The 27888-nt window shown below is 46.6% G+C and overlaps 1 protein-coding gene across 2 annotated transcripts in view; it reads left to right on the forward strand.

Annotated features, from left to right (window-relative positions):
- Positions 1-27888, forward strand: part of Arhgap22 (Rho GTPase activating protein 22) — a 163573-nt gene that overhangs the window by 68092 nt on the left and 67593 nt on the right. For both annotated transcript variants that reach the window (XM_051141828.1, XM_051141833.1), the window contains exon 3: positions 9882-9969. In XM_051141828.1, the coding sequence (XP_050997785.1) occupies positions 9882-9969 (88 nt within the window). The remainder of the gene's footprint in view (positions 1-9881; positions 9970-27888) is intronic.

Below are 27888 nucleotides of genomic sequence, written 5' to 3' on the forward strand. Positions count from 1 at the left end.
TGTCATTTGTCATGTGGGTGCTAGGATCCAAACTCTCCAGCCCCATTTTAAAATTTTTACTTATCACTTAATAAACTGTGTGTGTGTGTGTGTGTGTGTGTGTGTGTGTGTGTGTGTGTGTGTGTGTGTGATGGAAGGGGGCACATGTGGATGAAAGAGGTCAACTTTGCATGGATTCTGGGAATCAAAATCACCAGCAAGCTTTCACAGGAAGTTCCATGGAGTTGACTCAACCTCAAATTTCATAGAACCTTCTAAGCGTGTACACATAAGGTATGCACTCTGGCTTGATATCTGACTTCTTTCATTCACAATACTGCTTCAAGATCTGTCTGTGGGGCTGGCCTCCATGAAATAATAAATAAATAGTAAAATAAATAACATAACATAAATTAAATTAATTAAATAAATAAAATTTGGAGATAAAATAAGTACATGATAAGTTAAAATAATAAATAAATAATAAAAATAAAAATAATAATCGAACAAATAAATAATACATTAAAATAAAATAATGTATTGCAAAGCATGCAGTATATTCACCAACAGTCACACATTTTATTAAATAGTTCAAACAAAGAAATACAGCTGTCTTCAGCTAGTTTTATAAATAATTTTACAAAGGGGATAGAAAGAAATACAGGATCCCACCTGTCATGTAATAAGCATCTCCGCACATCTTTGTGAGCTTCTGATTTGAATTCTTCATAAAATAAATTGTTCATAAAGATCCAATTGTTAGATTGTGGATGGGCAGGTGGCTCAACAGGACATTGAGTCAAATCACTGGGGACGTAGGAGTTTATTAGATGACTTTTGTTTGGTTAGTTGGTTTGGGTTTTTTCAAGACAGGGTTTCTCTGTGTAGCCTTGGCTGTCCTGGACTCACTTTGTGGACCAGGCTGGCCTCTAACTCACATCAGTCCGCTTGCCTCTGCAGCCCAAGTGCTGGGATTAAAGGTGTGAGTCACCACACCCTACTAGAAGAGTTATTAATGCCGTGGACACATAGACCAAGAGGCACTTGGGAGAGAGAGGCAGGCAGAGCTCTGTGATTTATTTTACATCATTATTTTATCTTGATCATTCGTTATACTTTTATAAGTCTCATTATGAAATTATAGTTTTAGATCTCCAATTTTGGTATTTTGTTCCAAAGTTGACTAGCTGTTCTGGGTCTTTTATGGTTTTTCTGTGTAACTTAGAATTATTTGGTCAATTTCTGCAGAAAAAAAAATGCCTACTTCAGTTTTGACTAGAACTCCACTGAATATATAAATCCTTTTGAATGGTACCGACACCTTGACAACAGGAAAGCTTCCAGTCAGTGGACTTAATATGCCTGCCATTTACGTAGCTTGTCTTTTGTTTCTCCATTGCTTATTATTTTCAGCGCACAGGTCTTAAATACCTATTATCATATTCACTCCTAAATACTTGAGATTTCTGATGTGTTTAAAACAGTTTCAATTTCCAGATTCCAATTATATGCTGCTCCTACACAGGGAAAAACGCCTTAGATTTGGGGTTTAACTTATACCTTGCAACTTTGGGGAATTTATTTGTTGCAGCAGCTTTTATGAGACTTAACACGTAGACAGCTGTGTGCCTACGCGTACAGTCTTACTGCTTCCTTTCCGGTGTGGGATGGGCCTTTTTTTGTTGTTTTGTTTTTGGTTTTGGGGGTTTTGTTTGTTTGTTTATTTCTCTGTACTATACCACCCAAGCCTCCAGCTCAGTGCTTAGTAGACGTGGTGAGAGAAAACATAATTCTCCCTATGCTGCCCAGGTTGGCTTCAACCTTGACACCCACGTTCACGGTGGCACATGCTTGGCTTAGAGACTGAACTGCTTTACTGTCATTACATGTTTCACTTCATGTGTTTCGGAGTCTGTTATTGGGTGCTGAAACTTTTGACATTGTCATGTTCTATCTGTGAATTGGCACCTTCATGTGTTATGGATTATCTTCTTACCACCGAGAATATTCCTTTGATGGAGATCTCCCTTTTCCTCTATTTTCAGCTACTCAGGCTTCCTTAGCTAGAGTCGCATGATGCATCTTATTTCCATTGTTTATATTTAAGGCAAATTTATTTTAGTCAATATTTCATTTGTTCCTGCTCATCTCCAGACACACTTGATGACATGGATGTATACACACACACACACACACACACACACACACACACACACGATATATATATCAAATATATATATATATATATATATATACATATATATATATAATTTTTAAGAATAATTTTATCTAACCCCATTTGTCAATCCTTAGGGTTATTTCTTATGCTATTTGAATCTTTCTCAGAAATTTCTTGCCTGTATTAATATTTTGAAGTGTTTTCTCCTAGTAGTTTCAGCATTTCAGGTTACAAATTAAGGTCTTTAATTTATTTTGGGTTTTTGTTGTTGTTGTTGTTTTGTTTTTTGTCTTTTGTTCTTCGAGACAGGGCCTCTCTGTGTAGCCTTGGCTGTCCTAGACTCACTTTTTAGACCAGGATGGCCACGAACTCACAGTGATCTACCTGCCTCTGCCTTCCGAGTACTGGGATTAAAGGTGTGCGCCACCACACCCAGAGAGACTTTAATCTATTTTGAATTGATTTTTATACAGAGTGAGGGGTATGGATCTGACTTTATTTTTCTGCACATGAATATCCATACCATTTTTGCCAGCACTATTTGTTGAATATACTATCTTTGTTTCAGAGTGTACATTTGACATCTTTGTCAAAAATTGGGTAGCTGTAGCTATGTGGGTTTACTTCTGAGTCTTCTAGAATGCGCCATTATCCTACACACCTGTTTGTGTGCCATTACCATACTGTCTTTGTCACTATGGCTCTGTAGTATAATTTGAGATCAGGTGTTCTATTTCAATTTTCCTGCTTAGGATTGCTTTGGCTAGTCTTGATCTTCTGTGCTTCCATATGAACCTCAGAATTTTTTCTAGTTCTTTCCAGAATATCAGTGGAATTTTCATGGGGACTGTAGTAAGCCTGTAGAGCACTTTTTAGCAAGATAGCCATTTTTACGATACGATAAATAATTTGCTAATCCTGAAATATGGAAAGTCTTTCTATCCTCTACCATCACTGTCTTCAGTTTATTTTTTAGTATCTTGTGTGTGTACATCTGTGTGTATGCACATGTTCGTGTGTGTGCGCACGTATGTGCAGAGGCCAGAGGTTGACACTGGGTGTCTTCCTCACTAGCTCTCACCTTACCTTTTGACACAGGGTCCCTCACTAAACCTGAACTTGCTGATTCAGATAGACTGGCTGGACATCCAGCCCCAGGGATCGTCTCTACCTCCCAGCACGGGGATGGCAAGCACTCATTACCATGCTTGGCTTTTATGTGGGTTCTGGAGTATCTGGCTCAGGGCTTCATGCTTGCACAGCAGGCACTTTACCAAACAAACCATCTTTCTAGCCACTTTGTCACCGTCTTAAAGTTTCCTTGTAGGGGTCTTTCATCTCTTGGTTAGGTTCACACTTAGGTATTTATAATTTGTGTGTGTGTGTGTGTGTGTGTGTGTGTGTGTGTGTGTGTGTGTGTGTGGTTTTTGGAGACAGGGTTTCTCTGTGTATCCCTGGCTGTCCTGGGACTCGCTCTGTAGATCAGGCTGACTTAGAACTCATGGAGATCCGCCTGCCTCTGCCTCCCAAGTGCTGGAATTAAAGGCGTGTGCCACCACCTCCCGACTGTATTTATCATTTTTATTCAAGGAACTCATATATGAATGCACTATATTTTCATCATTTTACCTATTCCTTTTCTTCCTTCCAACTCCTCCTTTGTGTTTACATTTTTAAGCTGTGGTTGAATGGGATAATTGTTATTTTTTAAGATTTTTTTTTTATTTATGTGTACAGTACTCTACCTGCACACCAAAAGAGAGTATCAGAACTCATTATAGATGGCTGTGAGCCACCATGTGGTTACTGGGAATTGAACTCAGGGCCTCTGGAAGAGCAGCCAGTGCTCTTAACCACTGAGCCATCTCTCCAGCCCTGTTTTTTGTTTTTGTTTTTTATCTGCAACTTTATTATTTGTATGTAAAAGGCAACTGATTTTGTATGGTAATTTTATTTCCTACAACTTTACTTCCACAAGTTCTTCTCTGACCTCTGCACACAACATGGACACACACACACAATAAATACATGTAAAAAAAAAATAAAATAATAGAGCCTGTAGGATCTTTTAAGAATAGATTTATGTCATCTGCAAATAAGAATAATTTTAATTCTTCCTTTCCTTTGGGAACCCTTTTATTTCTTTCTTTCTTCTTATTGTTAAGACTTTGAAGACTGGGCTCTCTTCTCTTATTTTTATTTAATATTATTTTCCTGCCAACTGACTGTCTCTAACAGTCGTTTTTGTTAAGCACACTGGTGATGAATTCTTTCAGCCTTGGTATATTTTTAACGGTTTTTATTTAACCTAAACTTTTGAAGGTTATTTCCACTGAATTCAGAATGTGAGGTTGACTGTGTTGTTGTGGTGGTGGTTGTGGTTGTTACTGCTTTACTGTACTTGTGTGTGTTCCTGATACCTCGAAGTGTTGCTAGGCCGATTTCTCACTTGCATTGTTTCGGGTAAGAAATCTGTCATCCTCAACTTTCTTCCCTTGAACATAGTATATCGTCTTCTGCTGGCTCCTGCTAAGTGTTTCTTCTTATAATTGGGTTTTGAGCCTTTCGATGCTGATAAAGCCTCGTGTGCATTTCAATGTGTTTCTTGTATTGGACATTGTTGGGGTCCATGAATCTATGGGTTTGGTTTTGGCCACCTCTCCAAACATTTTCCAGTCTTTTCCCCTCTGTAAAGGCCTCTATATACATATTTGATTTGTGAAAACATTGCATATCTCACTAATACTGTGCCTTATGTTTTGTTGTTGTTGTTGTTACTGCTGCTGCTGCTATTGTTAAGACAAGATTAGATGTAGCCCAGGCTGTCCTGACTTAAGAGTGACCTTGAACTACTAACTCTCTTGCCTGTATCTCCCAAGAGCTGTGATCACAGGCGAGCACCATCACAGCTAGTATACTCAGTCCTGAGGGCCGTCAGTCAGACCAGGGGCCTCATGCATATCAGGCAAGCTTTCTGTTGGTTTAGCTAAATCCCCAGCCCTCTGCCAGTTTTTTAAGATTATCATTTCTCTGGGTTCCTGATTTCAAGCTCACTAAGTATGCTTTCCTCTGAAGAGTTGCGGTTTAGTTAATCACCCCCTGCTGTGTTTGTCACTTACACACCACTTTATACCTCAGGAATCTGGGTCTATTTTATAGCTTCCATTGAGTGAGCCAACTTGAAAACATCTCTGATCTCCTTCAAGCCTTCAGGTTTCTGTATTTTGACTGTCTCTTTATAAAGCCTTGAAATCCTCAAATCCTTGTAAAGACTACTAAAGAAATTCACCTCCAAATTTCTGCCCTACAAAAGCCATCTGATAAAATAATACTACAGTTTTAAGCTACTAAATTTTGCGTGTCTTGGGTAGCAATAGATAACCAACATGCACAGAACTTTCAGATCTGGTATAACAGACTTTCAGAATTTCAAACAGCCGCTAAGGGTCACACTGTGCCCTACTTTCCCCATTGTGAGGTTTAGGCACATGAGATGGAGCAAGGCTAGTCATTAAACCACTTCCCTTAAGCCGACAGGGCTTCTGGAGTTTGCATTTAATATGTCATATAGATGATGGATTGGGGTGGGGTTGAGACAGGGTCTCTCTATATATATATCTGAGTATCCTGGAACTCACTATAACTCACTATGTAGACCAGACTGGCCATGAATCAATGGAGATCTGCCTGTCTCTGCTTTCCAAGTGCTAGAGTTTAAAGGCATGCACCACCATGCCCAGATAGATGATGGATTTTTAAGTATTTTAATTTGCTGGGCTTGTTCTTCTCATTTCCCAAGGCTCTGTTCTCTGTGTGTGGTTTCTAGGATTGGCCAGGCATTCTGGGTGCTTCTGGCAGGTCTACCTGAGTACCTGGAGGAACTAATTGCTTGGGCAGGCACTACGATGAAGACCACAGAAGCAGTCCTGGCAATGGGGCCTGCAGGAGACAGAATTCTGTGTCCTTAGCTCATGAGTAATCTATACCAATAGACTGCAGAGGCATAGAGCTAGAGATAAGCAAAATTGGCTGCATCTTCTAGGGATGAGCTCAGACACGCAGGCTGAACAAAACTCCTAGCAGCCAGTATCCATGAGTTCAGACCCAAGGAAAGGAGGAAGTGTGCCCACAAAGCTTTCTACAAACTGTACCATTCTAGAGCAGACTATGAGCTGGGCCCCTTCCGGAGCCCAAGCAGCCAAGCTCTTGGCCCACACTACTTTAAGAAGGCCAGCTAGGGGCTGGAGACATGGCTCAGTGGTTAAGAGCACTGTCTAGCTCTTCCAGAGGTCCTGAGTTCAATTCCCAGCAACCACGTGGTGGCTCACAACCATCTATAATGTGATCTGATGCCCTCTTCTGGCCTGTAGGTGTACCTGCAGATAGAGTACTCATATACATAAAAATAAATAAATAAAAGAAGGCTATGTAGGCCTTGTTAATGCTTTTTGGGACACTCCCCCAGGAAAATCCCAGAACCTTTATGATTGGGCATTTGTCTGAGAGGATACAATGAGCAGGTACTCATTGCCCCTGTGACCTGTATAAGTAGGGTATAGCATTTCAATCAAAGCCCCTCTCTCTGCAGTAGATCACAAGCCATTGCCTTGTCATGGTGGCCCCATGAAATTGTCTCAAAGCATATTCCTGTGGCCACCAACATCAGAAAATTAAGCAGAAATCCAAATTCAACTGCTTCCTCCAGAACTATGGAATTCAAAACTCCAGGGTGGAGGCCAGTGCTACTCTAGGCAGACAGGCCCACAAGGAGCAATTAATCCACACAGGCCCCCAGCTAAATGAGTTGTAGTAAAAGCAAAGGTAAGAACTCAGCTCTCATTTGCACCTGGTCTCATTGGCTTCATCGACTGTGCCCTGTGCACTGAAGCGACCATGTGAGGCAAACACTGGAGTGAATCTCTTCCCAGCTCCACATTCAGTGACATCATGAAATTGACCATGAAGGAAAGAGACCTGTCTGTGTACTTCAGGGGATCCCAGACATGTAAATTGGGTGCTTTGTTTTCTTTATGGTCGAGCCACACAAGCCCAGATCTCTGTGTTCCAACGAGCTCTGGGATAGCCCAAGGTTGTTATAAGAAATATTTAGTAGACTCCTCACAAATACTTTCACTACTATGTTAGCACACAGACACACACACACACACACACACACACACACACACACACACACACACACCACCTAACAGGACAGCAGACCTCTTGGGCCCGCTACCCTACCCCAATACCCTCAGATCAAAGCTTCAATCCCAACTTTTTGGGAAGGTTGGTTGGGGGTGCAGTATTGGATGAAGCCACAGGTTGCTGCCAAGGTCCCTGCACAGTGATGGGATCATACAGGGATTCGCTGAAGTCCCCCAACCCTGCCAGCAGCTTCTAGTGGAGGGAAAGCTGCTATCACAAAGGTGGGGAGAGGAGTAGGAAGTGAGAAGTCATATCCCAGTGTGCCCTTGCGCTCTGCCTCCCCCACCTCTGTCCTCTAGTGCAAGGAGCCAGCAATAGCAGCACCTGCCCCACAGGGCATCTAGATCCATCATCTAGGCTTAACAGCCGGGAACATAGTACCATTTCCCACAAAAGAAGCTATTTCTGTGTTTTCCTTTAGCCTCAGTCAGTGAAGATATTGTTACTTCCATTGTGTGGATGACAGTTACTGAGGCAGGAGGAAAACACATGCAGAGTAACCCATCACAGAGTCGGTTACCGTAACAGCAAATGCAGAGACTCAGTGATGGACCTCGCCCACGCCCTCTAATGAGCACGTTCCCACATCCTGTGGCTGCTGTCCTAATTTGTTCCCTGTAGCTCCAGGTTCCCTAGCAAGAACGCAACCAGTAATTCAGTTACAGCAATTACCAGCTGGATCCCTGGCTTATTGCTATAATTTCTCCAGAGCAAGCATCTGTGGGTACTGACGCCATTTTGCCTTGATGCTACTTAAATGAGAAGAGGCATTTCCGTATGTCCCTGAAGCACAGATGCCAGCACACATAAGGCTCTCACTACCCCACTATGGCCAGAATTTGCCAGAAAAGGCCTGACTCAGCCACAGGTTAATGATTCACCTTTTTGTGCCCTTCCCCCCCCCCCCCCCCGCCTGCCTGGTTTTGGTATCTGTGCAATAGGACATACATTCCCCCATGGGGACGTTATGAGGACTCACTAAAATGATACTGGCCCAGGAATAGAGTGTCTGCTAGCAGGCATACGAGTGGGGTGGTGAAGCCGACTCTGGGCTCCCCACCTGGGCAAATGCAGACTCACGGATATGGTCCTCCTCCTGGCATGGAGCCCAGACATAATAGATTTACCAAGCGAACACACAGTTTGCAGGCCATCGTAGTGGCACACACCTTTACACATGCCACTCAGGAGACAGCGGCAGACAGATCTCTATGAGTTGAAGCTCAACCTGGTCTACATGATGACTTCCAGATCAGCCAGGCCTACATAGTAAGACCATGTATCAAAACAAAACACACACACACACACACACACACACACACACACACACACACACACACACACATTATGTGCCAGGACCTACACTCAGGATATCCCAAATGCCTAATTCATCTCTGCTCAGAACAGCTTGACAAGGACCTAGTACAACCCTGATGCACAGAGGCACAGATAAAGAAACCGAGGTACAGAAAATTGACACAGTTTATCTGAAGCTGAGCCGGGATTTGAACCTGGAGATCTGACTGCAGGAATGAAGTTGAAAATGGTTTTTCTTTGGAGAGGATGGAAGTGTGTGTGTGTGTGTGTGTGTGTGTGTGTGTGTGTGTGTGTGTAGTCAAGTCACATGAAGTCTAAGCATGCATGACGTGAAAGGGGGTCCTCCTATAAGTAAAGAGGGCTCTGCTGGCCCATGGATGAGAGAAGCAACACCTATCCTTTTTGAGTAGGACTTGCCAACTCCTGAGAAGTGAGGGCCAGTGTCCCATTATACAGACATATAGATTAAACTTCAGAAAAAACATCTAAGGGGTCCTGGAGAGAATACACTATGGATTCCAAGGGACAGCTATGCTTGCCTGAGACAGAAATATGGCACTGCCTATGCTGGTGACTCTGTGCATGTTGGTGACTCCTGTAGGAAAGGAAGTAAAACAGCAGGCTGAAGATGCAGCTCAGTGACAGAGCACTTGCCTAGATTATGAGGCCCTGGGTTCCATCCCCTGTACTGCAATAATAACCCCTTAATAACTAATTGAATACCAAATAAAACCAAAGTGAGAAGTGAGTGAAACCTCATCCTGCCTGGCCATGCAGAGCTGTGATGCTGTCTGTCCCCTATGTCACCTCCAAGGCTCTCAAGCATTAGCTCTCATTCTCCACCCCTGGGATCCTACTGGCCTGGGAGACTACAGGAAGTCTTTGGAATTGGGAAGTGAGGGACAGCAGGCACAAGATCTCTGCCCTCCTGGCCGTGTCTTACACTGGGAAGTCCTGGCCCATCCCTTGGGCCCACCCCTTGTTGGAAGAACCCCTCCCACCCTGCAGATGTGTGTGCAGATGGGGAGGGAGTGTCCTCTGTGCCTGGTCCTGGGCTGCAGAAAAGATACACATCCTTCCCTCTGGTGTCCAGCCTGCCTTGCCAGGAGAAGGGCTGGGCCCTGTGCTAGCACCACCCTTCACGCCAAGGAGCCCTTTCCCAGGCCTCTCATGTTTCTTTTTGTGTTTGTCTCCATTTCAGGGATTTGTTTCTCTACAAGGGACACAAGTGACTGAACTTCTTCCAGACCCTGAGGACCCAGGGAAGCACCTGTTTGAGATCACTCCAGGTAGGCCCAGGGTGCCGATGTGTGCTGAGCAGGGTCCTGGTGGTCCCATGGGGCCATGACTGTGCTCCTGCCTTCACAATCCTATTTCTTGCAGGAGGACAGACACTGTCCCCAAGCTAAGGCAGAGATGTGGGCCAAAGCCAGAAAGACTGGGGGAAGAAATTGGAAAAACCAATCTGTTATTTGTAAATTAGTTCTGGGATCAGAGAAAATGTCAGTTTTTACACTGGCGATAAACCCAAGCAAAGATGCCTTAGGGCAGTGGCTCTCAACCTTCTAAACGCTGCAGCCCTTTAATGCAGTTCTTCACGTTGTGGTAACCCCAGACATAAAATCATTTCATTGTTCTTTCATAACTGTAATTTTGCTACTGTTATAAATCGCAATGTAAATACCAGATATGTGACCCCCCACACACACACACCAAAGGGGTGATGACCCACTGCCTTAGGGGAAGATGCAAACACACACATGGAAATAAGTTAATGGTCAAGTGTCAACCGATTCAGAAGGCCGCCATAAGGCTTATTGTGAATCCCAAAGCAGAATTACAGTACAATCGGAGGGAAACAATTCCTCCTCAGACCCATTGTCTGGGTGGCAGTTACAGAAAGGGCTTTTACAGTCCCAGGTTGTTCAATGTGGTCCTTACTGAGCTAAGTAGGTATCTGTCACATGAGCCCTGTTACAGCAGTTTTGCTGGGGTTTTTATTTCCCTTGACCTCCACCAGAACCAGAGCCTGTGACAGGATCTGGGCAGTGTATTCCAGAGGTGGTCCCTCAGAGCATGAGGAAGGGCACAGGGAAAGGGCCAGCCAGGATATGAAATGGACTGATGTGATGACAGCTCTCTCTCACTGGGGCCATCTGAGATGGTGAACGGTGGGCCTCAAAGGTGCCTTGCCCAGGTCACAGGTGACTGGAGGCATTCCCACCAATTTCCACCAGCAAGGCTTTGAAATATAACCCCTTTGGGGTTAACCCTGGCATCTATGGCCTGTCTTATGTCTATGGACAGAGGTCTCCAAGGACAGGCTCAGAGACTTGAGGAAAGAGACCAACGGCATGATGGGAATAATGATTGCAGGGGAGGGGGCGTGGTCAAGGCACTTCCTTGGAAAAGCATCGAGTGTTCAAGATACTCCGTGGGGGAAGTCTGTGAGCCAGTAAATTTACACTCACAGAGAGGTGTGGTAGACACCCCCCACCCCACCCCAAACACCATGAGGAAATGACCTGGCTCTTGCTGTCTACCAAAGGGTAAGATGGGCCCACGCTGAGGCCAGAAATCTGTAGGCCACACTATCCTGGGGATTCTGGGAGGCAAAGTGGAAGTACAAATAAATGCTGCTCAGCTGGGTGTGGTGGCACATGATTTAAGTCCCAGTCTTGGTTTTAAAGTAACACTTAGAAGGTATGAACAGGTGGGTCTTGGGGCAACAATTAGAAAACAAAGGCTTAGTTGACTGTGACACAGGAATAACAATTCTGTAGTAAGGATAGCGAAGAGGCGGGTCCTAATATCTGGGGAGGTGAGGACTTAAGGGCTCCTGGAAGGAAAGGCCTGGGTGCAGCCTCTGGGCCTAAGAAGCAGCTGGCCAGGCAAGCCCAGAGTGCATGGTGGAATTCAGTGCACTCTGTCACTGAAGCTATGCCCCAAGGGTGAGTCTAGGGGTCACCAGCTCTGTGTTCCTGACCTAGGTGAGAGCTATTTATATGCTCTTTATTTCTTTATCTGGAAGGAGGAGACTTTTGTCACAGAAAGCAAGATATTCGTAAGGTTCCGGGGGTGAGGATGTGGACATTTTTGAGAGCCATTGTTCTGCTTATGACAATACTCAAAACCTGTTTTAAGCCTGTTCCCCAGAAACAGACCCTGGAGATGAGGAAGAACAGTGGCCTGTGCCCTGGCATAAAGCCTGTTAGTAGTAGGGCCGAAGCCCTGCATTTGTCTGTGTTCCGCAGCTACACTTAAATTCCACAGGCTGGGAGAGTCATAAACAATGAAAGTGGGCTGTCGAGATGTGTTGGTGGATAGAGGCCCTCATGTGCAGGCCTGATGACCTGAGTTCCTCCTCTGACCTCCACATGTATGCATGTCATGGCATGTTCACGCCTGAGTTCACAGGCACGCATGCACACGCACATGTATAAGCGTTTTAACTAATACAAGTATGTTCAGATCCCGGTTCTGGGGACCAGGAGATCAACACTAAAGGGGCACACCTAGTGAGGGTCTTGTCAACCTGGATCAGACTTCAGGGAGTCCAATGCCAGGCGGTTCATTGCCAGCATATTTCAAAACAGTACAGTTTATAAAAATACAAAAGTTTTATTTTTCTAGCCGGGTGTGGTGGCACACGCCTTTAATCCCAGCACTCGGGAGGCAGAGGCAGGCGGATCACTGTGAGTTTGAGGCCAGCCTGGTCTACAAAGTGAGCCCAGGACAGCCAGGGATACACAGAGAAACCCTATCTCAAAAAACAAACAAACAAAAACAGTACAGTTTGAGGAAAAGTCTCCATGCCACAATCATTCCAATTACATACGCACAATGAAGCTTGGGTGTGCCTACATAGCAACTCCTTTGCAAAGGACATGTGACCATGAGGGTGGGTTCTACAGCTAAAAGACCTAGAATCTAGTGTGGTCTCTCACCAAGGTCGCATAGAGGTCAGCAGGCCATCAATTACATGTGACATCTCCCCTAGGAGTCCTGGATAATCATGCTGGGGAATTTGGGTGAGGTATGTCTCCACAGATAGCAAAAAGGTCACCAAGTGTTAACAAAATTCACTCTTAGCCTTCTGGATGGGAAAACAGGTATTTCATCTCCTCCATTAAGGAGAGGCCCCTATGTGTTTAACATTCCTAATTTCCCTAGTGATCCCTGGGCACAAGGACTTTGTGCCTCCAACAACAATCTGCAGAACTCCAAGGTAGTGTGAAGCATCACCCGGCAAAGTGGTACATACAGGATGCAGGCCAAACTAGCTTTTATGACAGACCCACCTTGATAGTCCACGAGTGGATCGGTCCATCAAGAAGGCAGAGCCTGCTGCACCTGAGTGTTTCTTTGGGGCCCACCTTCTAACACCTTACAGTGTGTGTTAAATCTCAACATGATATTTGGTGGGGACCCTGAAACCACAGCAGGCCCAAACCTAGGTCCACCATACCCAGGCTGCCCTGGAGCAGAGTGCCTGACTCTGCGCCTTGTCAGGATGCTTGTATCTTTTTATGCTTCAACGATGAGGTTTGGGGCCCCAGTCTCAGGAAGGAAAGCTCAAGGACCCCTTTTCCCAGCACAGAAACTATTGTCTGGCCAACACCATACTCATGTGGCTCTCAGTACTGCCTGTATTTGCTCTACTTCTTTGTCACACAGTCCCACCTGAGAGCCCAGGTAGAAAACAAGGAGATGCTGAGGTCACTCTGGAAAATCAGAAGTGGTGGACAGGGACCCCCTCGTAGAGAGAACTTAACACCAGTGTTGGGGGCGGGCTTGGGTGGCTCACCATCCTCCTTTCTTTCCAAGGCCTCTGCAGTCTTGGGACTTCCTACCAACCTAGTCCCAAGGGACTCAGGAGGTTTTGGCTACAGCTAAAAATGTCCCACTCCCTTTAGATCCCATGAAGGTGTAGCAGCCCTGAGATGTGAACCCCCCTGAGGTCAGACAGCTGGCAGAAGGGGAACCTGACCTCCTAGGTCATCCTGTCCTGGGCTGGGCTTTATGTGGGTATAGTTCACAACAGAGGCTCCAGACAGAGACCTTGTAGCTGTGATGATGATGGTGGTGATGATGATGATGGTGGTGATGATGATGATGGTGATGGTGATGATGATGATGGGGTCCAGAATGGCAATAAGCACTGTAATCTCTGCTATGGCAAAACTGAGGCAGGAGGATTACTGTTTTAAGGCCTGCATGGACAAGGAAGAAAGGAAGGAATAAAAGAAGGGAAGGTTGAGTAAACCATTAGGTACCATGTTAGTTTCTCCCAGCACTGAAGAGGATGAACGAAAGGCATGGAGAGAGGTGATCTGGACAGGAGGCAGGCCTTCTCCCCCATTCTCAGGGTGCCTGAGGGATATAGGCCTTGGGCATAGAGAGATTAGAAGAACAGAAAGACACCTAATATTGAAGCCTGGGTCCAGGGCCCCTGGAATCAATGACAGGACAGGAGCAGAAAGGAAGGACACATTGACAGTGTTCTGGCAGGCACAGGACCAGGCAGGAACCTGGGACAATCCCTCATTCTGCACTGGGTACCCTCATCCCCCAAGAAGAAAAACTTGATAGCCCTTGGAAATGCAATCATTCTTAGGATGATTATGCATTACATCGTCTATGTAAGTTTAGTTCACAGATCCTGTTATAGCCTTCAACGCTATAGAAAATGACAATTGTGAAACGAATTTAAAATGAGGAAAAACAGTGCTGTGTGTGCCATCTAGTGGAGGAACCTGCCAGTGCTAAAGCCACTTGTATGCTGCAAACTCCAAGCATCCCTTTCAGCTGGGCTTCACCTCTGATGACAAAGAGCCCGAGAACGAGAGGTCCAAGCCACTGAGCAAGGCACAGGAGGACAGAGTCATTGTAGACGTGAGTGTCAGCAAAGCTCCTCTTGTCTGCCTATGATGCATGGCTCCATGCCCACCTAGTCAGTAAACAGAACCTTCAGGTCACTGCTTACTAAGTTCTGGAGAGCTGAAAAGTGTGGTTGCTAGCACTTTGTGTCTTGCTTGGATTACCTAATATGTAGCTTTGGGGAGTTGATATGGGGTCTCATTTTGTATCCTTTGCACACCTGGCCCAAAGCATCCTTTTTCCAAGCAGTACAGAAGGTGAAGCCTCTATGGGATCATTGACCCCAGAACTGAGAAGCAAGAGAGGAAAGAGGGCCACTGCTGGAACTCTCAGGATATGAGGGTGCCAGAGATAGTTACAAGGAAAAATTAACCCAATTGATACCTACTTTTCCATGAGTTCTAGCTTCTTTATATTAGATTAACTGCTAATTAGCTGCTACTGATTTTGTGTGTGTGTGTGTGTGTGTGTGTGTGTGTGTATAAACACAGATGTGTGTATATATGTAAATACATATGTGTACATATATACACAGATATTTGTGTGTTACATACATACATACATATGGGGGGGGAGGGAGAGAGATGTTTCTCTGCGCAGCCCTGGCTGTTCTGGAACTCCCTCTCTAGACCAGGCTTGCCTCAAACTCAGAGATCTGCCTGCTCCTGCCTCCTAAATGCTGGGATTAAAGATGTGCACCACCATGCCTTTAAAGAAGTTATATAAGCCGGGCGTGGTGGCGCACGCCTTTAATCCCAGCACTCGGGAGGCAGAGGCAGGTGGATCACTGTGAGTTCGAGGCCAGCCTGGTCTACAAAGTGAGTCCAGGATGGCCAAGGCTACACAGAGAAACCCTGTCTTGAAAAACCAAAAAAAAAAAAAAAAAAAAGTTATATAATATAATATATTTATATTAAAGAAGTAGATTCATGCTGTAGCCACCTCCAAATCTTAGAATCTTGATACAACAGAATGTGCTTATCTTTTATCTAAAGTCAACAGTGAACACTTCAGTTGGCCTGCAGGCATCTTCCCGCCTTTGGTTTTGTCTGAGCATCCATAGTGTCTTCAACCTAGGCACAGCTTCTAGGAGAGGCACTGGTCCAATCCTAGAAGTGGCTGTATTAGTTCTCCCAGCTGGTTGGCCAGAAGGAAGTCACATGGCCTTACATTATCACAAGGTATTCTGTGAAATGTAGTTCAGTGGTGCTGGGGGGATAAAAAAAAAAACACGGTAACAAGTCTGATTTTATGAGAGTTGGTAGACCAGCCAATGCTGCTTACAGAGCTATTTATCTAAGAATCACAGAGACACAGTCTCACTACTACATAGCTGTCAGGGTCAAGCAGACAGTCAGGAAGACAGACTCTGACCCCCAGGACAAGAAGTGCTAAGAGGAGCAGAAAAAAAGAGTGATGGTTGAATGACATTGAAAAAAAAAAGGACCCAAATGTTGGTGCCATAAGGGATTCAAGGACGAAGTGGCAAGAATCCCACTTCTTGTAAGTTAAGTTACCCAAGAAAAGAGGAAAGAGTCAGGTAAGGGAGTGTTTCTGGGACAGAAGCAGCAACACAAGAGTGTGTTAATGGTTCAGTGGGTAACAATGCCCGACACCAAACCTGGCAATTTGAGTTTGACCCAAGATGAATTTCTGCATGGTTGGGTGGGGGCGGGGATGGAGGTGGTGAAGGTGGGAGGAAAAACAACTTCTGAAAGTTGGTTCTTTGACCTCTACCTGCACAAACACCATGGTCCCGACTCAGAGAGATGCACTGCAGTCAAGCACGTAAGGGGGGTGACAGCTCTCCATGACTGCAGGTGACAATGCCAGATGACCACCTGGGTCCACACACCATAGTCCTTCTCTGAACCTCACCTGGAAACTGGCCTGAGAGAGCGGGGCTCAGAAGCAGAATTAACATGACTTTTTCGTGATTAATAACTGATAGCTATTGGGTTTCTGAGGTTGTAGACTCAGATTTGGGTGCCAGAGGGCTAAATATTTATTGTGTACACTCTTTCTATGGAGGGCAAGCACTGCCATACTGATCTCACCAGCCCTAGGACCAACATGTGCTAACCACTCATCAGGTGAGGAACCTCCACTCCAGCAAGCCTCAGAATTTGCTAGAATCTCAGAGCCAGAGGCTACTGGAACTACACCTTGACCTAGCTCTAGGCCAGAGCCCTGTCTCTGATCAGCTCTCTGAAGCCTGAAGAAGCCAGGTCCCCCACAAAGGGCATGGGAGGACTCTGCACCTCCTTCCTAGACTTGTCTTACCTTAGCAGTGCCCTGTTCTGCCCGTTCCTGCACACTTGAACCCGTGAGGACTTCTTAGCATTGTGGTGTCTTGTCCTAAGTGCAGTTTAGGCCTACTTCTAGACCACACCCCCCCCCCCCCCGCAAAAAAAAGACCAAGGAGTAAGGGACCTGCTTTGGCATTCTGGGCTGAGAGTGCTAAGGCACCAGGCAAGCCAGTCTCAATGTAATGTTCATGAACTAAACAGACAGAAACCTCTCTCTTGCGAACTCACATGGTGCTTCTACAGGGAGGCAGGGGGGTTGATGGATGTAGACCAGAACCCTGGGCTTTCGGCCAAGTCACTAGCTGGGCTCTCAAATGTCCATTGCTCAGCATACTTCATAAGAGATCCCAGGAACAGGTACCAGAAGCTAACTCTAGCTAACGCCTACAAAGGAGGAATTAACAAGAATGCTATAGGACCACACAGAACCAACCAGATATTGGGAGCTAGCTGGAAGGAAGGACCAGGCAGCAGAGCTGGATTCTCAGGGGTCATGGAGGTGGATGCCCTGTTGTGGGAAGGTTGAATCCTATGGAAAGTTGCCCTCCAGCCTCGAGTTCACAGCTGCCTGTCCTGACCCAGGCAAGAGTTTGGAATAGATAGGAGGCCTGGAATCTGCTATCTCTTAGGCCTGGCCTTGAAAGGAAGCCAGCACCAGGGATTACTCTGTAGAAGGAGAGTGATACTGTGTGTCTGACATGCCAAGAACAGCCCTGATTACTGCAGCGGGCCAAGCAGGGAGGAAGGGGGGGTGGGGCTGATATGGTCCTATTGCTGCACCTGGTACCAGCCAGTGTGCATCTCAGCTCGACCCTGTGCGGTCCCACTGAATTTGTCTACAGACCACTGGAAGCTGGGTGGTTTCTAAGAATGGAATTAGAAACGCCCACCCTTGCTGGTGGGCGAGTCTGCAAATTCTAGACTTGCTCGCACTTCCCTGTCTCTTGGTCTGGTCTCCTATGGTGTTAGGCTCAAGTCTCTTAGCTAAACACAAGACCTCTGGCAGGAAACTCCTGAGGGTGGGTGTCCTTTGGGGAAACGAGTCTGTGAACAACACTCATCAGTAAATTGTGGTTGTCCCTAACTTGCTTGCTGGGAGCTACCATCCACAAAAGGGGAAACTGAATGATACCAGCTAAAAAGAGTTTAATAACATTTTTTTTGTTCAGCCCACGGGATCCCAAGTATTACCACTCCAATGTTAATGAAATGGTAGGGGGAGGGCCCAGGGACTGGAGGTTGAACCCAGAGCCCGGAGCACACACAGTAGCAGGTCCTCTATCTCAAGTCTAGACCCCACTGAAATATTTTACTTTTCTTTCTAAATTTAATGAGTGTTTTTCACTTTGGGCACTTTTCAGTTTGGACACGCAAATTTTGGCTTTTCTTTCCTTTTTATATATTTTTGTTCTTCGCAAGTTTTCTATGTTGGTATAGTGAAGTTCAATTGTTTTCGCTCCCCATTACACTCCTCAGCATCCCCCTCTTCTCCCTCTGGTACCCGCCTTCTTCCCAGCACCTCCCCCTCCTACTCCCCCAGCTTCTCTCTGTGAGACCCACTGCATTCAACTAGGGTTGATTGAATGACCATGGGTGGCGGTGGCGATCAGTGGCTACACCGCTGAAGAAAATGCCACCCTCCCTCAGCAAGCATTACCTACCCAAAGACCCTTGGGGACTAGACCCCACTGATGATGAAATGTGGTCAGGCCCAGTCTTGTGCAGGAGACCAACCGTAGCTGCAGTGGGCTCACTAGTGAGTCACACTGCACATCTTCCTATCTTCTGGGTCTCATGTTTTTCTTTCCCCTCTGCCATGTTGCCTCCTGAGACTGGGAGGGAGGGAGATAGATGTCCCATTTAGGGCTAAGCACTACATCATGGATTTCAGCACTAACTTGCTTTCTTTTTTAAAAATAATTTTTTGAAGATTTATTTGTTATTATGTATACGGTGTTCTGCCTGCATGTACACCTGCAGAAGAGGGCACCAGATCTCATTACAGATGGTTGTGAGCCACCGTGTGGTTGCTGGGAATTGAACTCAGGACCTCTGGAAGAGCAGTCAGTGCTCTTAATCTCTGAGCCACCTCTCCAGCCCCCTCAACACTAATTTTCATTGGAAGTTCTTGCTCAAGAATTGAATTTCCTAAGTCTGTGCTTCAATAAGTACATACATGCCCAAATTATTCTACACATACTTTAATATTCTTAATAGCGGAATCGAATGTCAGGATTTTTTAACATAAATGTAAACAAATTACTTTAAATTATAGTTGGTTGCTTCCTTGGACCAGCCATACTATGGTGCTGGTAGCCATACGGGACAGATTGAGCATGAGGAGGAGAAGCTCAAAGCACCTCCTGGTAGAGACACGGTGTTCAGCAAGATGCTCAGAATAAGAAGGAGGGAAGCAGAAGGAAAACATGGTGAGGGGTCTGGGCTTCGGAATCAGACCGTCTTGACTCACGTCACAGCTCTCCAGTCACTAACTGGTCACCAGTTGGGAGAACTTGGACCAGTAATGTCAGCTCTCTGGGTTGTTTGCTGAAAGCATTGCTCAGCATGAGTTGCAGAGATGGCTCCCCTAGGGTCTCTGCTCCCACCAAATCTCACTGCAGTGCATGGGAGACCTTTAGCTAGAACCTCCTTTTATGGGGGAGGGTAGGTATCCTGGGAAATGGCCTTCATCTTCATTCTTGCACATGGTGGTCATGGTCTCTATCAAATGATTCAACAGCTGTTGCCTTGACTAGGCCGATCAGAAAGCACCTTCCTTGAAAGATGAAGTCCTGTCGTTGTGGCAGCATAGGTGGGACTGGAGATCATCATGTAAAGAGAAATAAGTGTGTCTTCACTTGTGGAAGCCAAAAAGGTGATCTCAAAGAAAAGGAACTAAAATACCAGTTGGCAGAGACTGAGGAGGGGATGGAGAAAGGCTTTAGAGCGCAGGTGCAGATTGATAGGAGGAATAATTTCTTATATTCAATAGCACTATACGGTAACTATCACTGACAACAACTAATTGAATGGTACAAAATTGCTCGTGGAGACGTTTTGAATATCTTCAACCCAAAGAAGCGATCTACAGTTACCAGGATCTGCCATCACACATTGCAACATAAGGCCACACAGTGCACCACAGAAGGGGACACTTTCCAGGTGTCTATTAAAAATACATTGTATAATGATGAAAATCAAAATAGTTAGGGGGTTGCCTCTATTATCCCATCAAAGCTGTTACCTGGGACAGCATGGCTGTCCAGATATGCACACTGTATAATATTAAAGTTTAGCTGCCACTTTGTAGACACCGTGAGTCACTCCTCCACCTACAGCAGTGGCTGTTCACAGATCCTAAACAGCTGACACAAGCCCAGGTCTGGGTATGTCTTTGCTGGCTGACAGACTTAGAGGCCACATGCTAGTCCTTCAAATGTCCCTGCCCATGCTCCTGGGACAACAAACGAGAGGAGTCTCCTAAGTCACATTTGTGCAGGACACAAACAATATGATGGTCTTAAAGTGACAGGGTTTCTCTATAGAAAGAGTAGAAGCCAATTCCCACCGTGTGCTGAGATGGTGTGCGGGTGAGAGTATGGCTGGGGAAGAGGAATCATTTTGAATATTCGACATCACAGTAGGTAAACTACGGTTGGCAATAACTAATTATAATTTACAAAATAGCTAGTGGGCAGGTTTTGCGTTTCCCCAGACCAAAGAAGAGACATTTGTCTGAAATAATGGCCTGCAGTTACCCTGCTCTCATCATCACACAGTGAGTTGCACAGCCACACAAGCACAGACTATGTATCCTGACACTGCAGCGAATGACAGCATACTTGTGCTTTGTAGATGTGGAAACTGAGGCACAGAGCAGTCACTATGTCAAAGCTCCATAACTAAGTACAATGTCAGGCTCCAGTCCAGGTGAGACCCCTCCCTCCACCTGGGTACCACTCTTAGCAGGGGGCCAACAGAAACCCTGGCTCATGATAAACTCCACAAGCTTGGAATAGGAAGGAGTTTGGTCAAACCCCTCAGCAGTGACCGTGTGCCAAATCTGGAGATCGGTATACAGAGGGGGTGTGGTCCATGCCAGGGCAAAACGAAGATGTATATAAAACCCTAGATAAATTTAGAACTTGAGGAAGGTGGCAGAGGATTAGAAGATAGGGGTTGAATGAATGACGCAGGTTACCTTGGGGATCCAAGTCCAAGTTCAGGGTCCTCCATTGAGGAAGCTTTCATCCAGGCACTCATAGACCAGGCTGCCCTTTAGATCCTTCCTCTGTGTGTGCTCAGTGGATCAGTTCGGTCGCCATCCATAGCCAGGGAGCTTGTTGGAAATACTGATCCTGAGGCCCCCACCTAGTCCAGCTGGAACAGAATCTGTTGACAGTAGATTGTGAATGGTCCCTGTGGCTTGGGAGTTTGGAAAGTAGATCTCAGAACAACACAAGCCTCAAGTCCATCTGTGGGCTCTGCAAGGAGGGGACCCAATCAGTACTCTCAGAGCCTAGGGCGTGGCCTCTAAAAGGTATTTGCCTCAGCGAAGGAGCAATCATTGAAGTATGGAAAGAGAAGATATGGGAGGAGACAAACGAGACCGAAAATGGAGCATAGCTCTTAGGCTACACGCTGAGCTGTGTCCCAGGGCTCACTGCCTGAGTCTGATTTTGGCCTGCAGACATATCTTGTTTGGTTTCATGAGATGTCCATTTTGAAACAAAGGATTTTTATCTATACAAGTATGGACCCCCACTGGGAAAGTCCCTTTCTAACCATGTGTTCCTCAACCAAGTCCAAGCAGCGCCTGCAGCACATGCCCAGGTGTAAATGATTGTAATAAAAAAAAAAAAAAAAAAAAAACTAGAGCTGGAGAGATGGCTCAGCAGTTAAGAGCACTGACTGCTCTTCCAGAGGTCATGAGTTCAATTCCCAGCAACCACATGGTGGCTCACAACTATCTATAATGTGATCTGATGTGCACTGTATACATAATAAATAAATAAATCTTTAAAAAAAAAAAAAAAGAAAAAATACTAGTAGTTCAATGTATTTGGAGAGAAAATCATTATTCTGGAACATGAGAATGTGGGGAATTGAGAGCAAAGTTCCAGAAAGACAGCAGATTGGGACCTTCTTCAACCCGGCACCCAACATCCCTGCTGACTTTAGAACAAGTGGACTTGGGCCCCCCCCACAGCTGCAAAAGGAGGGAGATTGCTGTCCCAGGCAGAGTAGTGTCCTCCAGAATCCAGGGGGCGCCTTGGTCTGACTTTATCTGGAAGTAGGATGCTTACCTATGCAGCTAGCTAAACTGAATCCAAGCTGAGCAGGCCCTAAATCCAGTACCTGTTATCCTTGGAGGGAAGTGGGAGGACAGAGACACACAGAAGCCTTTTTAGGGTAGAGAAAGAGAACTGTGGCCTACAAAGCAAAGGATGTTAAGGAAGGCAGGAAGCCACTAGAAGCTGGGGCGTGCAAGGAGGGGCCTTCCCTAGAGACTCAGAGGCAGCAGGCCTTGCTGGCATCTTGCAGAGCTCCGCTCTTCAGAACTCTGACAGGGTGTCTGTTGTTTTAAGACATGCGGTGTGTGGGAAGCCATTACAGCAGCCCCTCTGTACTGCAGTGCACTTGGGATGGCTTCTGCTCTCAACAGTGCACTTTGCCTCAGAAACCAGTTGTGCTGACTTTTGACCTCCTCACCACACATCCAGGTCCCGAAGCTGAAAAGCCCTAGGCTCTCTTCCTGATGTTCTCCCTTAGTGGGTCCAGCTTCCTGGCACTCCTCTTTTCCCTCCATGCCGTGCTGCAGCACCATCCTGAGGCTTATGGGATTGTTCTTGAGACCCTGTGGTTCGGGGGAGGGGTAGAAATACTGGCATCTAAGAGGCCCAAGAGGGTACCTGCTGTTTCCTAGTTGTGTTCAATGAGTATATAACCACCCATTGCCCTGCTCCTCACTGACCAACATTGTCTGTAAGCCCTATTGTGAGCTGCAGATGGGCCAGGCATGGTGGCGCACGCCTTTAATCCCAGCACTTGGGAGGCAGAGGCAGATGGATCTCTGTGAGTTCGAGGCCAGCCTGGTCTACAAAGTGAGTCCAGGAACAGCCAGGGCTTTTGTTGTACAGAGAAACCTTGCCTTGAACCCTCACCCACAAAAAAGAGCAGTGCCTAGCACGAAGCAGGCGGTCAGTAGATGTGAGAGCCTCCTTTACTCTGCTCTGGAAGTGAAAGGAGAAGTCTGGGCTCAGACCCCCAAGGCCAAGTTCTCAGCACAAAGGAGATTTATTTGCCCCAGAGACAGAGGGCAGGGAATAAGAGATGAAGACAGGAAATAGAGGTCAAGGGAGAAGGGGGAAAGAACAAGGGAGAGGCCAGGGATATTTGTCTCAAAGGACAAAGGGACTGCTTCTGGATAGAGAGGGGACACACGTGGCCCATAGGAAAATGGCAGCTTTTAAAGGTAAAATGGGAAACCCTGTGTTAGGATGAGGGGCTTAGTTTTAATTGGGTAAGTTAACTAGGTGAGCCACAGGCGGCTTCTGATTGCTGCACTTGAATACTTCAATAGCTGGATCTTGGTAGTCAGCCCCAGGAGGAGGAAGTGGCCAAATAAGGGACTAGACCTTGGTGGCTAGCTTTAGGAATGTAATCTAACGGTTTTTTTTTTTTTTTTTTTAACAAGGCAGAGGGAATGGGGGAGAAGGGCAAAACCTGCCAGAGCCATGCTTGCCACACTCCTGCTGGCTGGAGTCCCTTCAGGACGCTGCTGTAACTGAGTGCCATCCGGTGAGCAACAGCATCTCTTTAGCTCTCGGTTGTGCAGTCAGGGAGACTAAGTAGATGTGTTTGTCAGGGTTCTGTGGAGTAAAAGAACTCATAGAGTGAAGAATCTGTGTGTGTGTGTGTGTGTGTGTGTGTGTGTGTGTGTGTGTGTGTGTGTCTCTGTTTCCCTCCTCCTCCTCCTTCTTCCTCTTCTTTTCTCTCTCTCTCTCTCTCCCTCTCTCTCTCTCTTCTCTCCTCCTCTCCCCTCTCTATCTCTCTCTCTCCTCCTCTCTCCTCCTCTCCCTCCGCTCTCCTCTCCTCTCTCTCTCTCTCTCTCTCTCTCTCTCTCTCTCTCTCTCTCTCTCTCTCTGTTTTATTAGAATGACTTACAGGCTGTGGTACAGCTAGTCCAACAATGGCTGACTATGACTGGAAAGTCCAAGAACCCAGTAGTTTCTCAGTCCTCGAGGCTGGATGTCTCAGCTGGTCTTCAGTATACACCGGAACACTGAAGAAGGCAACTCTAACGCCAGTGAAGCTGTGGATGTGCTAGCAAGGCAAGAGCAAGTGTGCAAAGAGCAAAAGCCTCCTTCTTCCATGTCCTTCCATAGGCTTCCACAGAAGGCATGGCCCATGTTAGAGGTGGGCTTTCCAGCTCAAAAGATCTGCATTTGAAGGTGTCTTCCCACCTCAAAGATCTGGATTAGAAGCTGATCTTCTTACTTCAAATTAAAAAGAAGTCCTTTGCAGGGGTGCCCTCCAGTTAAGGGTTTTAGTCAATTCCAGATATAGTCAAGTTGATGACCAAGAAGAGTGGCTGACAGGGGCGCATAGCTGTGCGTGCAGCATGTGCTCGGCTTCTGGAGAGAGCCTCACAGCATGCCACGCAGCATCCTACATGGTAACGGCATCTCAGCAGGACAGAGGAGGTATGCTAGCTCTAGCCTGTGTTGTTCTTCCATTTCATGCTTTTGTACATGTGTGCACACATGTGTGCCATGCCTGTGTGCAGGGTGACATTAGATGTCTTATTTGCTTCCCGCCTTATTTTCTGACACTGTACCTGAAGCTCATGGATTCGGATAGCTTGGCTGCTGGCCTGCAAGCCCCGAGCCCTCCTACCCCATCCTTCCTAGTGCTGGAATGAGCACTGTGCCTGGATTTTATGTGGCTTCTGAGGATTGAACTCAGGTCCAAGCCTTGCACAGCAAGCACTTGATTGACTGAGCCATCTTCCTGGCCCTTCTTCCTTGTCTTATAAAGTCACTAATGCCATCCCGGGGTCCTGCCCTCACAACCCCATCTCATTCTAATGATCTCCCAAATTCTACCTCCAGGCACACACAGCATATACATTTGGGGAATACATTTCCAGCAGTTGAACCTTTGGACAACATATTCAAATGACAGTACCCACATTGCCCCTGTGGGGGAGAGATGGAGCAGCCTGGAACACTGAAAATTCAGGCCTTTAATAAAGTTCCTATGGCCAAACTGGAGCTTGTGGGGTCAAGGGAGTCAGGGATCTGTGGTCAGCCACTGACAGGGAGATGAGTTTCCCGCGCTCTTGTCACCTGCAGTGCTCAGGAGCTCCAGCAGGGCCTCTGGTCTGAGAGTTCCCATGCCTGGTACAGAATAGTTTTCCATAGTAATTGTAGCCGGAAGAATGTGGGAGAAGCAAAGAAGAGTCCCCCAGATGTGTCCAAGAAGCAGCCTTCTGTGGGGGTCTGCACTACAGGAATGTGGAGAGCAGCAGGCACCTTTCTTCCAGTAAGCCCAGAGAAGCTGATCTTTGTCCTGTGAGGGGCCACTTAAGTGGTCCTCTTGGATATGCAAATGAGATACCCGTCACCAGCCAGTGTCCTTGGATTCCCCTATAGAGGGCCTTTTGTGGCTATAGGTGGTGGGTTTGCCTTCTTATAATTTTGAGTGGTTTGGCAAAGACTGGGGAAGTTTTTTTACAGGCAGAAAAAGGACTGGTCAGCTAGGAGAGTTGGGGTGGAAGAAAAAAAATCTGAGGACTGATTTACACAAAGAGTTCCTTTCTGGAAACAACCAAACATACCAACACAATATTTTCATATTGTTGTTTATAAGAAATAAACACTACCTGTATACCAAGACACAGACACACACACTGTCAAGGGTGTTCAGTGCCCTCCAACCTACTCTCCCTCTACCCTCCCCCTTCCCCCTCCCCCTCCCCCCTCCCCCTTTCCACTCCCCCTTCCTCTCTCCCCCCTCCCCCTTCCTCCCTCCCCCCTCCCCTTTTCCCCCTTCCCTCCCCCCTCTGTCTGTCGATTTCACTTTTATTTCAAGTTCTGGAGAACTGATTTCACACCACCCCACAGGTCCACAGTCTGGAGTGAGAATGCTTCTTGAGTTTGGTACTCAGGAGGGTTACAGGATGAACAGACTGTGCCAAGTGAGGCCTTGAATGCTTAGCGAACCTACCCTGATGATGCTGATTAACAGGGTGGCTGGACAGTGGAACTAGTGTGGGCGAGGGACCCTGAGCACTTACAAGCCTTGTCCTAGCAGGGAGGTCAGCTGGAGAGTTCTAGCAACCCTGTCCCAGTGAGGAAGCTGGTGTTCTGTGCTGAGGTACCACTGCCAGTACCAAGGATGGCTTGGGAAGGACCTAATTTCTTGTCCACCATTCCCAACTTCCAAAGTGAGTAGAGTGTTAAGGTAGCCCCCAGGAAGCAGGACACACACTTGAGAAATCACTACAGAAAAACCCCAGGAGATAGATCCTTCACCCTGCGGTGTCTGTGCTCTGATGACACAGCAGAAGGCAACATCTGCCCGGCAGTCTGCTGAGCATCAGACTAACTGGCCTAGAGAAAAGCTGGAAAGCTGCACCGTGTTTTCTTCTTCGGCCAGCAGGTGGCAGCAGAGAGCACAGTATGCCAAGAGCTGTTTTTCTCAGCCTTGTCCTCCTCCCTCCTCCATCCTTTACTATGTCCACTGTTCTGCTAAGAAAGCAAAGGTTACTGGGCTCTGCACATTAATCAACTTCCTTCGTCAGCACTCACATCCCTAGGATCTTCTGTCCCATTCACTCTTCAGGTAAAGAGACAACTAGATTTTAACTTTGGCTTCGGTCAGCTTCGGTCAGGGCAAAATGGTTTCAAACCATATGCTTGGGCAGCAGGTGTCCAACTTCCCTATGCACCGGTGCTCACCTGAACTTTCATCATCACTGCCAGTGCTGGTCCCTGACGGCCCTCCCAGAGCCCCGCCCCCTCCCCCAGGGACCCAGAAAGGGACACTGAGGTCCCCGGAAGGAGCCTGAATTCCGAGTGACTGCATGGGGCGGTACTATTCCTTCTCTCCATGTAGTGACTCATAAGAGATGGTGACCTGAGCAGGAAGTGTCTTTCCGGGATGAAGCCAATAAGGTTGGGGGTGGGGTGCTTGTTACAGCAGTGCATACCAGCCGCCTTGAAAATATGCCCAGTGCCCTGCCCTGTCGATGGCCCTGGTGTCAGTGTTTCCCCTCCAGTGGCCTGTGTGGTAGGTAAGGCACCAACCTCTGGGCTCGCCCGTGGCAGAGACTCATGTGGTTCCCGAGAGTCCTCCTGTAGCGTCAGCAGCAAGGCATACTAGCAACACCCTAGTTTGCAATACGAGGACCCTGATAAGTGGTTCTGACACCAGGTGGGACTAACTTACAATGAAGCATCTCATCTTCTGTGCCTGTCCTGGGAGTGCTGCTGGAGCCGTGAACGGTGTAGGGTGTCCTGACAACTGCAGAATAGTCTCCATCCCTAAAGGCAGACGCATGCTGCTAGGGCGGTCTCGGTCCACAGAAGGCTGAGCTGAGTGAGGATCACAGATACTAAAAGTGAGCGGGGGCAGTCAGCCATTCGACCACTTTGTGTCTGATCTCCCCATTTATAAGTTAGGGTTACACCAGGTGTGGTGGCACACGCCTGTAATGCCAGCACTCAGGAGGCAGAGGCAGGCAGATTGGTGTGAGTTCAAGGCCAGCCTGGCCTATAAAGCCAGTCTAGGACAGCCAAGGCTACACAGAGAAACCCTGTCTCAGAAAAACACAAACAAAAACCAAAACTATAAATTAGGATTACTGTAGTGGATGTAAACATGTTTTTGTTTTGATCCTAAGTGTGGGATGTGAAACAGACTTGTGTAAGGGTGTGCGGTGTTTTTCCGCTGAAAACAGACCTGTGAGAGAACAAGTGATGTTTGTCTACCGGAAAAGGAACTGCTCTTGTA

This window comes from Acomys russatus, chromosome 3 (assembly GCF_903995435.1).
Source record: "Acomys russatus chromosome 3, mAcoRus1.1, whole genome shotgun sequence".
NCBI lineage: Eukaryota > Metazoa > Chordata > Mammalia > Rodentia > Muridae > Acomys > Acomys russatus.